This window comes from Metopolophium dirhodum, chromosome 1, assembly GCF_019925205.1.
Source record: "Metopolophium dirhodum isolate CAU chromosome 1, ASM1992520v1, whole genome shotgun sequence".
NCBI classification, from domain to species: Eukaryota; Metazoa; Arthropoda; class Insecta; order Hemiptera; family Aphididae; genus Metopolophium; species Metopolophium dirhodum.
Window position 1 is genome coordinate 82,550,177 of NC_083560.1, and position 14,535 is coordinate 82,564,711.

At 27.7% G+C, this 14,535-nt stretch overlaps 2 protein-coding genes across 2 annotated transcripts in view; one reads left to right on the plus strand and one right to left on the minus strand.

Annotated features, from left to right (window-relative positions):
- The first annotated feature begins 275 nt into the window (after nt 1-275).
- LOC132934418 (uncharacterized) lies at nt 276-1,369 on the plus strand. Its single transcript, XM_061000721.1, has 2 exons — nt 276-655; nt 811-1,369. Exons 1-2 carry the CDS (start codon nt 276-278, stop codon nt 1,367-1,369), a joined length of 939 nt encoding a protein of 312 aa, XP_060856704.1.
- Nucleotides 1,370-8,738: 7,369 nt separating this feature from the next.
- LOC132936467 (uncharacterized) overlaps nt 8,739-14,535 on the minus strand; it is a 35,132-nt gene continuing 29,335 nt past the window's right edge. Inside the window, exon 3 of the mRNA XM_061003201.1 lies at nt 8,739-9,011. Within this exon, the coding sequence (XP_060859184.1) occupies nt 8,873-9,011 (139 nt within the window). The 3' untranslated portion in view covers nt 8,739-8,872. The remainder of the gene's footprint in view (nt 9,012-14,535) is intronic.

Genomic DNA, 14,535 nt, shown 5'->3' on the forward strand with positions numbered 1-14,535 from the left:
ATTTTGGAGAGGCAAATGTGGGTTAGAAACCCCCAGTTTCAAAATACACAAATATTTAAACACTTCACACTTAACCAGTAGTAGTATTGGTACACGAAATTTTAATGATATATTTTGAAACACTTAATATACTATAGCCATATAGCTAGGTACCTAAATAAATTAAGTAAACTTAGAAATTACCTACCTTCCTGTACTAAGTATATTATAAAATTATTTCAACGTTAAAATCGACAACTATTATAACAACTAGTCACTACTGCAGGTATAATACCATGTCGGTGATCTACACTATTGTACTGGCGATCATCTCGTCCCTCTCGTATATAGTCGCGGGAGCGTTGTTCGTGGGGATCGTCTTTTTGGCGATCAGGCACGACCTAGTGTCCGCCGCGATCGCCAGAGAGCTTCATCGTCAAAAGCCGGTGATGGTTACAGTTGTCGACGAAGACGAAGAAAACTACTACTGGACGAACGCAGCCCGACGGCTGACTTTCGAGGCCGTACCGCCCGCGGTAAGGATCCAAATGTTGGTCAACCTTTTGCAAAAGTTCAAAGCCGACCGGCTGGATCCGACGGACAAGCGCCTCAAAACAGTCATCGCACGGCTGACCGGAATGATGGCCACGTATCGACGGGCTCGAATGGCCTACGAGTGAGTTGAGCCACGTGGGCGGGGCCTAAGGGGAGGGGGGATTAAAAGGTCTATAAATTATAGTCACTATAATTCATATCTTACATTGTAATTCATATTTGTTGTTATTATTCTATAGAACTGATATGTGGTTCCATTTATATTTTGCTTTATAGTTTTGAGACATCAGAATTGTATGAATTATGCGCATCTAATATTCGTCTGACAAATTCGGTCGGAACAAATACAGAATACAGCGAAAATTCAAGAAATGTCAAGAAACAACCTGAATCATTGAATGAGAAGGTTTCCATCGTTGAGCCATCTGTTCAATCATTGAAACCGTTGCCTTCTGATGTAATATCCCAGTCGAAATCGATACAACCTGTTGAGAAAACTCAGTCGGAATTGATAGCGAAATCTTCTAATTCCACCGTTCAACAGACACAACTAGAATCACTTACTGGAACGCTTAAGGAACTCGCGGCGTCTCTTATATCAGTTATTGCATGGTTTAAATATGCCTCGACCTCAAACGTGTATAGGAGAAAAGTTGTTGCCGTTTATAAAGCGATCAATTCGACACTTAACTCCCAATACCTAAAAACATTTTTTAAATTCGTTTTTAACAGTTTTGATACAGTTGTCAAACTTTATACACACATAGACATGGATGATAGTGACATTACAAAAGTCATGATAAGAATACCAGCAACAGAAAATGATGAGGAGTGATTACGAATTTTTAAAACAATAAAATATCAAATAAAATAGATAATTATTGATAAATTAATTTTTAATTTAGAAAGATAAATATAAATGTAAGAAGCTAATCCTCATTCTTTAAAGTTTTTACTATGGATAAAAAAAAATAGTTTAAGAACAACAACGTAATATGACTATAATAGGATAAATTCATCGATTTACCGCCTGACCAAAAATCATAATTTACTATTATAACTAAACAAATTATAAGTTTTGAGTTATATAGTCAATATAGGCTACAGAACTTTGTTTAAGCTTAGCGCCACTGCATTAACAACTATAAATATAAATATCTAATAATATAATATGGTGTTATAATATTAATAATGAATATATTGTAATAAAGTTTAGAATTTGTACACTATGAATCCAACTATGCTTTTGAAATTTAGGTATATCAACAGATGCCACACGAATAATTAATGATGACCAATGGCGCAACTAGTGGGTAAGTTAGCAAAGTGAAACTTTGGGGCACCAGATTTATCGGGGGCCCCATAATAAAAATTGGTTTTTAGTATTTGTTCACATTTTAGAATTATTATTATTATTACCTATATTTTTTTAATACCTACATTAAAATGAGATGGTTATACTATACTGTTATTTTAATAGTTATTGTTAATAGCCTATGGTTTACCTATATTACACTACGAGTTATTGATTAAATAATATTATAAAATCATTACCATGGATTAATGGAGGCCAAGAATAGTGTTCTAAAATGTATACAACAGCCAACAGCCTACTTGTATTATTATTATAACAGGGACTTATGTTAAATCAATGTGAAAATAATGTTAAACAATAAATATTTTTCGTAATTACATTGTGATGGACATATCATAAATGGGAATTTCCACTGGCACTCGCATCTATGTACCTATAATATCAAATATTACCTATCAACTAACACAGCGGTTCTTAACCTGGGGTACGTGGCATGATCTCAAGGGGTACGCGAAAAAAAATTGAGTAATGGCGGAAAAAGTGAAATTTAATGTAACTGAAATAGTTTATTATTAACGAAATATTTGATAATTGTGTACTGATTACAATGTAGAGTCTGCAAATTAATGTTAGAGTTTTGGAAGTCGTGTATTGAGAATAATCAAACAGATATTTTTGAAACACTACACGATTTCTTCTGTGAAACTGATATGATCCTATCACAAGACATCAAAAAACAAATTATTCAACATTTGAATGGACTCATAGCAGTTTTTGAAAAATATTTTCCTAAATGTGGAAAAGAAGACCACTGGATCGCATTCCCTTTTAGTGAAAACTATTTCAAAACTGCAGTTTTATCAGTACAAGAAAAAGAAAAACTGATAAAACTGAAAACGGATTCTTCACTTGAGGCAGAATTTGAAAAGAAATCTATTATCGCGTTTTGGGTTGATGTCAAAGAAGAATATCCTGAACTATCTTGCAAAGCACTCAATGTTCTGCTACCATTCACAAGCACTGTGTTGGTGGAAAGGGCCTTTTCTAAGTTCACGTTCATAAAAAATAAGTATCGTAATAAACTGTTTGTAAGTTCAGACTTATGGGTTTATTTATCAAGTGTAGAGCCAGATTTCAAAAAATTAAGTTCAAGCAAACAAGCTCAAGGTTCACATTAAAATAAAATTGTTTAGTTGATATTATTTTTTTTATATACATTGTTTGGCGCAAGCTAATTAAAATAAATAAATATTTCCAAATTTTCCTTAATAATAATTATTATTATTATTATTTTCCATTATTTATATTCAAAATTGATATTTGGGGTACGTGAAATAGTGGTGAGTGGTAAAGGGGTACGTGAATGAAAAAACGTTGAGAACCACTGAACTAACAATATAAAGTATTATGTGTTACAGTGTTTAAAGTCTCGACTATTGAGTGTTGAGTCTTGAAATTTATTTAGTTGTGCCTTTCACGTGTGTGTTATAACTTATAGTAAAATATAATGATAGGAATATAATATGATTATGTCAATTTTAATGATCGTATATATTTATTCAATTTGCTATTTTAGTATACGGGTTGTTTATGGACTATGGACTATGGACTATACTTAGCTACGTTCTAAGGACGAAAAGGCAAATTTATAAAAGATTTATTAGACTTAAATTTCTTTATTAGTATAATATTACCTATTTTCTATTTACGTAATCGTGAAGTATTTTTGAGTAGTATATTTGTGTAATATCAGTATATTTTATATAATTATTATGTCGACACGAAGAGTGTATGAAAATAGTTTTGCTAAACGCAAGGCAAAAGAACAAAGAACAACCAGTTTGGATTTAATGAGAGTCAAATATCAAAACTTGTAGGTATTTTTTTGATAAATTGTATAATTGAACTGTAGGCAAAGATGATAGGTATATAAAACAATATACTATACTTCAATATATATTTTATATTGACACATCTGAATTGCATTAGATCATAATATTATGTGTTATATAAACTATCAAGAGTTGATATTCTCTACTATTGTATTTCTCAATATTTTGTAGAGCGTTTCGTGGATGACTTTTTACAAAAAACCAGAAATATTAATACTTATTCTATTTTATAAATTTATAATATTAAAAAAAAAATTAGTTTATACATTTATTTTTAATGTTATGAAATTACTAACTGACCCCATGCACTTCGTTGCCCGTTAAACATGGTTTATATGGTTAATATGTATAAATAAACTAGCAATAAATTGGATAGTAAAACTTTTATTTAATACAATTATTTTATTATTATTTTATTCATTTTTGTTTTGCTGGATAGATAATGCCACTGTTGTATTTCTGCTTTCCAAGTTTTCTACTTTTCCGGCGAATTTTCTTTCATATTAACCTTTATTAATTACGAACACATCAAAAAAAGAATAAGCCAAATCGGTCATGCATTTTCGGAGCCAAACAGTAACAAAGATTTCCATTTCGCTTTTATATATATATACATAATATATAATATATTAATATTTTATAATTAACGATGGAAAGGTTTTGATTACCTTATGGGTGGGGAGGAAGCGGTATACCATGTACCTTTAATTGTTTAAGACCATTTACATTTTTTGCTAGGGGGTCCCATTTTATATTTGACTTAGACAAGTTAACTAGACAAGTGTCTAGTTGTGTCACTCATGACTGATGACCAATTATAGTAATTGAAAATTACTACCGTTAAATTAGAGGTCAGCAACCCGCAAATTTATAAATTGTTTAAAAGTTGACATGTATGAAATATGTCGCAAAATAAAATAGTATGGACTGGAAACAGTATTAAATGATGGAGACAATAAATCGTTGTTTTTTGTAAAGACATTTTTAAATTAATATACTTAACAGTTATGAACTATAATAAAATTAATTTGATATGATTAAACAATTTTTTTATTAAATTAATATAATCACACATATATAGGTACTTTATTAATTAATGTACAACTTTAAACTATCTTCAATAATGTACTTACTCAGATAGGATATTGGTATATATTTATAGTGTATTTCATATTTATTCAAATAAGTACATATTTCATATTTACATAAACGATTGTCAAATCATACTAACATTTAAGAAGATCTTTTTATACAAAGGTCAATGGTACTAATCTTATAAAGTCATTTTTTCATCAATATTTACATAACGAATGAAGTAAAATGATTTTATCTTCATAGTAATAGGTAGGTATTTACATAGAATTAAGCAAGCTTGGGCATAAACGAGTTAAAATGTAATATTAATTTACTTGATTTTGAACTTAACTGATTTTTATTGATATAAACTTAATAAATAATGAGTAATAATTTTATTCAAATCCAAGTCACGTAGGTAAGTTTATAAATAATTAAATAATAAATATAATATAATTATTATTAATGATACTTATTGCATAAACATTTACCTTTTTATTGTTTGAAACCATAGAAGACTATTTATTTTATATATTAAATAAAATATTAATAAGTAAATTGAAAATTTCCGTATAAATTTTAACTTAATTGAGTTAAAAAAAAATTAGGATAACTATTAACATTAAAATTTTTTAAATGTTTTTTATCAACTTACTCACCTCAATTCAAATTATCATTAATTTGCCCAGACTTGGAACTAATATAGCATGAAATCCCTTAATGAGCTATAATAAAATTGTTGATACCACAGATTTGACTCTCTAAAACAGATGACATGTGTAAAACTATAGTTTATACACATTGATAGACATCTTAGGAACATATAGTACAGAACTACAGAAGTATGGGACAGAAATGAAAAATAAATTAGGTGAATTTCTTCTGGACATCTGTGCAGAGAACAATATTTTTCAACTTATTTCAATTTAACAACTGATGAGAAACCTTGTATACGCTCAGATATCTTATAAACTGTATTTAAAGCTTTTGAACCGAGCAAACTATTTTAGATCGACATTTATAGAAGAAGAGTAAAAATTTAAAATACCTTTTCAAAATATTTTGAAAATTTAACCATGCATAAAAAAAGTGATATAAACATTTTCAGGAAATTATAAAGTATCTCGGTTATTCGTTTTTGAATTACAACAAAATAAGAAAATCGTTTGATGAGATCGTCATTTTACACGTGAATAATATCCAATGTTGTCGAAATCAAAACTATAGGCGCTAGTAAAAAATTAACGAATTCACTTTTTTTTTCATTCAAGTAAAAAACTTATATGAACCTTGCATTAATTTTTCAAACATTTTTACCTTAACTTAAAAATGTATTTTACAAAAATCTAAAACAAACTATAAAAAGTATAATAAACTACACAATATATTATACTTACTACATAGCATTGTGTATTGATCAAAATTATGTGATAGTGTACCCTATACTTTTTTGTTTATACGGAAACATATATATATATATACATAATTTACAGTTAGGTACCTAAACACCAATGGTAGTGTAAACATTTCTTTTTCTATATGAAGCAACTGCTTAAAATATTAGTAGACACCCATGAATAGTTGTTCACGTGTTAACGTGGAAGGCTAACCTTCATCCCCGCCCACCAAATCGAATTCATAAAATTATATAAATAATTATTCGTGAATTATAAACGAATCGATCATTAATATACCCACCCCCATTTTTATACGAATAGGTCGATTCAAAATAATAAAATAACTATTCTCTTTACACGTGTTTACCTCATTAACTTTTCAAGTGTAGAATAATATAACTGACAATTTGTATTCCCACAGTCCACAGACTAATTCATATTTGATAGGCAGGTTGAATGCTATTGTACTAGTAAGTGTTAAACTGTAAATGCTATTTTTTTTTTCTGTATCGTGTTGTGTACGATGTGTTTCTTTACTTCATTAATTATCTACTATATTAATTTACAATTTTACATAACAATTCCCATGAAAAAAGTGATGAGAGCGGTGATGACTTTTATAGTTTTATTCCAGTTTACTTAAACAAAATAATCTACCTAAATCGAATAACTTTAGATTCAAATTAATCTAGACATTTAAACACTATTAACTTAGAGGCTTAAGTTTTGTTTAATTCAGAGAAGAATAGTTACTTAATTGAATTTATTACTTAGATGATTTTCTTACTATAAAACGATTTTTTTTTATTTATATATAATAACGCTACCTTTTGAAAGACTTTTCAGTGCAGCTGTACACTTATTTACACCCAAATAAAAGCTTGTTGTTGTGAAGACTTTCGAAATGTTGAAATTATAATTTAGAGTACTTAAACGTATTGTAGTTAGATATTATTATTTAAGTATAATTATAATTCTTCAATAATCTGTTGGTACTTATACCAATTTGTATTTAGGTATACACTTACCTATGTAATTTATTTCAAAAACGTATGTATAATAAATTACCACTTTTAATGTTAAAATATTTTTAAAAAAAAAAGTTTTTTTTTTTTGTTAAGTTTTATTGGTTTTTAAATTCTTTATTTCAGCTTTGACAACAAAGGCCATTTGTGGTAAAAAAAAAAATGATTAGTTAATTATATGCATAATAGTTTTGAAAATAATGTTGTATTATAATAATATCCACCTATAAATAATAATAATAACCTTTTTTTGTAATTTATAAGTATGTATTTATTTAGATAAATGTTTTGTTATCTGGACTCGACATTACATCAGAGCGAGTTCTCCTATTTATTTATTTTTTGCACCGATGGTATCGAAAAATGTCTAGGGTGCCAAATAGTTTTGTTGACTATTTGAACTATAAACATCATACCTACCTGTTTTTGTACGGTAATAAAGTAAATAAAAAGTTTTTGTAATATGTTTTCGGAATAATAAATAACCACTTTTATGGTGTTTTCCCTTAAAAGTGAAAATGGTGTATATAATGATGAATAGTTATTATCGGTCCAAAGGTCGGTAGACACTGGGCAGTATATTATAATTTAAAAGATCAAGGATACGTGATTTTCGTTTTAAGCTACGACATTATTGATGTGTCGACCACCCTGTGCACAGATCTCGAGTTCGATAAAAAATGTTGTTGTGGAAGTATCGTGCTGTGTGCAATAAGTAATAATATCATTGTATAATATACTGTATCGTCCGTATCATATATTATTATGTGCAAAATTAATCAATGTCACTACCTTGGGAGACGACAGATTGGACAGTAAAGTAAGTGTCTGAAACGGCTTAAGTTCTGATGGACTACCTATGAATATTAAATTTAATCACTATGATATTATGAATGCACGGTTATAGATGAACAGGAAGTACCTTATGTGCGATCATGTTAAAAATATTCAAATTTACTACCTACTGATTTTATTTATTTTATCGTCAGTCAAAAAATTGCCGAGTATCTATACATATTATTATATATTTATATATTTTGAACAGTTTGTATAGGTATAGGTACTCCGTGGATATGTCGTATTCTTTACGTCTTAAACTCTTATGATAGTCTGCGTCATTATATGCATCTAATTATATTTGTTTTTCTTAATTATTTTTAATCTGAAACCTATGTATAAACAAGTGATCTCGCAGACCTATTAACTTGTATATAACTTGTAAGATCAAACAAAACAAGCATATTATAAAATTGGCAGTTCACACGAATATTCTCAATGTGCGGCCACCGTATTTCAGCCACCGCGTGTTGCAGTTGCGTATAATATAATATGAAATATCTACACAATTAATTAACTTTGTGACATGTGATTTTTGTAAGGGTAAGTTTAAACGAACGCGGCGGCACGATATTACACCATGAAATATTGTGTCCACCACTCTGGTAATAACGCGAATGTTCCGTTACAACAAGGATGAGGTCTCTCGAAATTAAACAATAAATAAAAACGAAATTTTATTGTGATTTATGTACCACCTTATATTATTATGTCCAACAATTTCTCGCACGGCAAAACTTTCCTAAGTGCACAGTGCAGGTAGGTATAGTCATTTATCGTAATACGTTTATTACGTTGTCAAAACAAGTCCAACAAATTTATTACTCTCTTGACGAGGTATACAGTTGTGAAATACATCGAGTATTCGATGAAGTCTAAAATCCAAAACAGCGTTGACCCATCATCCTCGTCGCCATCGTTGTATGTAGGTATAAGTCTGTAACACACGAAAATAAAATAATTATTCACAGGTACATAGCATAGGGCGAAAATGATTATTATTTAATAACATTTATTGGTTTTATCATTAAGATACGTATAACATGCTATAATTATAATTTTTTTTTTCGACATTATATTATTCCTATTATTTCACTTTTAAATTTTAATAATGTTAATTTAGGAAACATATATAAATTAAATGTTCATATAAAAAAACATATAATATTAAAGTAAACCAACTGGGTGTTTTTGAAATGATATACGAAAAACAGTTATAAACTGGATTTGACTGACTGAAGTGTTAAAAAGAAGTTTTTAAAATTTTAATTGCTCCAAAAAAAATGTGAGAATAGAGATTTTGAAAGCGCATGGACGTATACTATTTGCATAATATTTATAAATCACCTATTATATATTATTATAATGAATACAAATTGGTGTAATAATATTGTATACAATTTACAAAATATGTAAACAAATATTGAGTAAAAAAAAATGTGGTTAATTCCAATTTGTATTTAAATTATAATAATATGTTTATTAAAATATTTAATATAAACAAAGTTTGTAAAATTAAAATAAATTTATAAACTGGATCATTTTAGATCGAAAACTACACAATCTACGAGATCCCACACATCTAAATTAGGTTATTAAGTTATTTTAAAAGATTGATTACATTTTTCATTTATTTTTTAGAAGAACAGGTATATTAATTACGTACCCATTCATAAGTATTTAATTTATATAATATTAATAAAATATACTTATGTATAGGTTGTAATTTATTCTTTATGTATATTAATTATAAATGTTTTGAAACTGTCTTCGAGTGAAATGGGTATAATTTCCGATAATTAACTAAAGCAAGAAATACAATTAGGTATATATTTTATAGCTTAATGTGGTCAGGGGCAAACGCAGGGCGAAGGGGGCAAAAATAGTAAAAATAAATTGCTTGACATATAATGATCTATGAACAGTTTAGATTTTTCGACCCCCCCCCCCCCCCCCGGGAAATTTTTTTCTTCGTTTGTCCCCGCATGTGGTTATAAACAGCAATCATTACTAGCTACCCTTGCTTAAATGTAAAACTTAACCCAGGTACAACACAACTGCTAAATATATTTTACCTTGATTTTTTTGTGCATGTAAATACGTACATAACATACGACGTATTCAAACACACAATATTTACCTACCTACTTATAAATTGTTATATTGCAGTTGATAATGAAATTTAATATAGCAATATTGTAATTAAAAAATATATAGAAATATAATATTAATATAATGTTTATGGTTTAAAGTTAAAAAAAAAGCATTCCTTGGCCTCACATATGCAAAGTTAACACTAAATTATATTACCTGTTAAAGTGATTATGCATTCAAGTCCATAGTATTATAACAAGGTAAGTACAACCTTTTAAATTTTCAAGCTGACAATGATTTTAATAAATAAAAATCAATTTAAAATGATAATAATACGTATGATGTCTTAATTAAAATAATATTCGTACTTGAATGTGTAAAACTATGTTATATTTGCATAAACTTTTTCTAAAAATGATTAATCATTTATTATAACTTGTCAGGCGTCAATTCAATGAAAACCATATATTAGGTATACCTAATTGCCATACAAATATGTTTCCTTATTTTAATTACACACTATAATTATTATGTAATTATAAAAGATTGGTATACCTAATAATGGTATACGGTGTACCTACGTGTGATAAATCATAATAATTAAATTCAAATTATTGTAATGGATATAGGTAACACAAAAGTACACATACGATTTTATATAATACTATAATTATACCTCTGTTAAAAATAAACAAAATGTATTAAATACTTGAACTAATATATTGTAAAGTTTAGCGTAAAGATGGTAATCAAAGTATAGCTAATGCTAAAAAATAAACGAAAATCTAGCTTAGCTGTATATTATAGTAGAAATCGAGATAACTCGTCATTGAGTATGTCACTGTTGTAATGGTTGTGTTAAATTTGAATTCAATGATAAATCAATGATATAACATGAAAACGATTCTAAGCAGAGACATAATTATACTAAACTGAAAATATATTTTTTATAATAGTATAAAAACACTATACTATAATATGCAATGCCTAGATTAACTAATATTTGCATCATATTTACAGTATTATAATTATTAATATTATATGATATGTTATGTATTAGAGTATTAGTACTACTGACATTAATTTATAAGTCAATACTGATGAACAAAATTGTAGAATAGTGTTTAAGGTTCGTGGAAAAAAAATTTTAAAATTATTTCAAATGCATAATAATGTATTTTGAAAATGTCATATCATGTTTGTTGGTACAGGCGTGTACTGGTAAAAAATAACACGGGATGTTACACAATTAAAAAGGGCAAATAACAAAAACTTTTGGGGCAAATATATAACATATAGATTATTTTATAAGATATTTATTACATTGCATTACATTTTGTTTAAAAAGAATATTGAATATAGTACGTTAAAGTCATAAATAAGTACCAAGTTACAAAAAACTTCCAATCAAAACTGTACAATATTAGATTACTAATAGTAATAATTGTAAATTGGTAACGATCTTCTGTTCATTAGGTGTCTAGAGTCTTTAAATATATAATATATATTAGGCAGATATATTTTAAAGCAAGGGATGCTATAGTATCCCAGCTAGTCCACGCCTGTGTATATAAAGTAATAATGTTCGTAATCGCAAAAACTTTCAAGTAGTATAGCCACCACGAGCTTCATTTCCGTCCCACACTGATCTACAGTACTCCAGTACAGCAGTATTGACATATAAAATTCATCACAGATAGCAAAAATACATATTATAACATATTATTATGAAATAATGTTATCATAAATGTGATTTGTTTTTGTCAGAAATTAGTTGAAACTAATGTATTACTAAGAGAAAAATAAATTACTATAACGTCTCCAAAAGGATAAAATTGTCCACGGTGACATTTTAATACGCGGGACTTTTTCGATCCGTTTTTTTCCTTCGGGACATTTTGTGGAAATTTTCTGAGCGGATCAAAAAGTCACAAAAAAGATCAAACTGTCCCCGTTAATTGGTCCATTTTGTGACCACTCCGTGAAATTTTTTCACCGATATATTTTATACCCGATGGGAATTTCCATAGTAAATTGAATGAAAATTATTTTGTTGCTAACAAAAGCTTCAAAAATTGAATACAGAAATTTAAAATCCTGAACAAATACATTTTATGCACAATTTTTTTTTAGATATTTTAATAGACAATTCAAATTTTGAAAAATAACGGTTTAATTTATTTTCTTAAACCAAAAAATATTATTTGGTTTTTATTTTTTATAAAAATGTTTTGTATTTTAACTATAACATTAGTAATAATAAAATGATACTAGGTACTACGTTTTAATGTATTTACAATTAAGAAGATAATACATAATTGCAGTTATATTATTCGTAGGGACTTACCTATTTACTTAACTATTTGCTTAACTAGTTGAATCGATATATTATTAAGATTATTGTAATAATGTCTGATAATATATATAGCTATATACAGAATGTTATAAAAATATTAAAATGAAGGTTAAACATGATATTGTAATATAATATTCTATTGATATACGTTGCATGTACTATATTTGATAATCATTTTATTTTTAAAATGTTATCGAATTTCCACATTTATACTCGTATGATAAGAAACAAAAGAAGTATTTATAACTTGTGTCGTATGGGACCCATGGAAGGTATTTAAAAATGGGTACACGTCATTGTGATTATTAGTTGTAGAGTATTCTTTATTAAATAACTATAAAAACACATACGAGGAATTCTGCTAGTACTTTGAGTACTTAAATTAATTGACAGACTTAGAATCAATAGTTCAGATGACTTAATAATCAACTCGGTTCAGTAAACTAAAAAGGATCAAATTTAAACAAATGAATAATTAAATTATAGCTAATGTAACTCCCTATCACCATCACAGTCAACAAGCGTGCTTAAGTTGGTATTATATTGTCAAAGTTGAAATAAAAAAAAAATATTTTAAAAATTAAAAATAAAATGTTTTGAATATTTCAGTAACTGTAAATATAAAAAAAAAATTAACATATTATCGGATTGAGTTGGGTTAATTTTTCACGTCTAGTGGACGGAATAATTGGCTGACGGGTGATACCCTCACAAATTGTTGCCATAAATAAATAAATTACTAATTATTAAACTAAAAGATATTATTATATAAAAAAAAGACAGATTAGATAGCTGGCTCTGCTTCACAGGAGTTGTTGAGTGTGCCTATAGTCATGATGTGTTAAATTTAAATTCAATTATCATTAAACACGAACAACAATAATTATACAAAGTGAAAACTGTATATCATTCTAAACCTATAACATAGTAGATATATTTTAGTTTTCAGTACATAGTTACGATTGTTGATTTTTATTTATCGACTGCCGTAGATACTATATACATAAATTACTACTAGCCGATCCCGCGCACTTCGTTGCCCGTAAAGAATTACAACTTAAAAAAAAAATTGTGACTGTTCAACTCTTTCTGGGTGCAACTCAGCCTCCTTGGTAGGCAATCCGACTACGTCAGATCGCGGACAATGTGTGAAAGCATATCAGGTACGGAATGTGCAAAAATCTGATACGATGCATGCTTGCACTTGATCTTCCCGATTAACCAATGACAACCAAATAATAAATACTAATTTCTACTAATTATGTCTCCTAATATAGGATAATATTTATAAACTAGGAAAAATAACTAATATAGTTTGTTACAAAATCGTTTTTTTATGCGTGAATATCCAATTTTGTTAAAATTGTAAATTCATCACTCTTCTTAAAATCTAAAAATATACTACCCAAACATTTGTATGTTTACCTCACATTTTCATATAAATTCACTATGGAATTCGAAGTTAAAATTGCATTTAAACCACCCGGGACGTATTTTTATAATTATTTTTCAATGGCACAAAAAAAAATTTTCAATTGCGGATTTAAGTAATTATTTTTATGTTTTATATACAAACTGAAAAGAATAAATTTTCAAGTTGTATAAATAATTTGTAATTATAATATAAAAATAATCATAGTATATAGGTCACTTTGAATTACATCATAATCAGGTCATTATAATTTCCAGGAAAAAACACATTTTAAACCTTTAACACTATAGGTAACAAAAATTATTATTTACTACCAATATTGTTTTATGATTTTCTGTTACGTTTTTTTTTAAATTTAGTGCACTTTAAAATTTTAAAAAGTTGCATAAATTGTCACATAATTAAATTGATTAAAACTTTCTGGAACAAAAGCTACATTTCACAGTAAGTAAAAAAATAACTTCTTCATTGGCACAATCAGAAACTGTACTATATTTTCCTATCTAAAATGTCGTCCAAAATTTTTCCAGCTTTACGTCAACTCTAAGCAGTAGTATAAAATAAAATAAAAATAAATTA

Coding starts and splice junctions, on each gene's coding strand:
- LOC132934418 (XM_061000721.1), top strand. CDS start 276: ATGTCGGTGATCTACACTATTGTACTGGCGATCATCTCGTCCCTCTCG. Junction 656..810: donor CGGGCTCGAATGGCCTACGA/GTGAGTTGAGCC, acceptor TTTGCTTTATAG/TTTTGAGACATCAGAATTGT.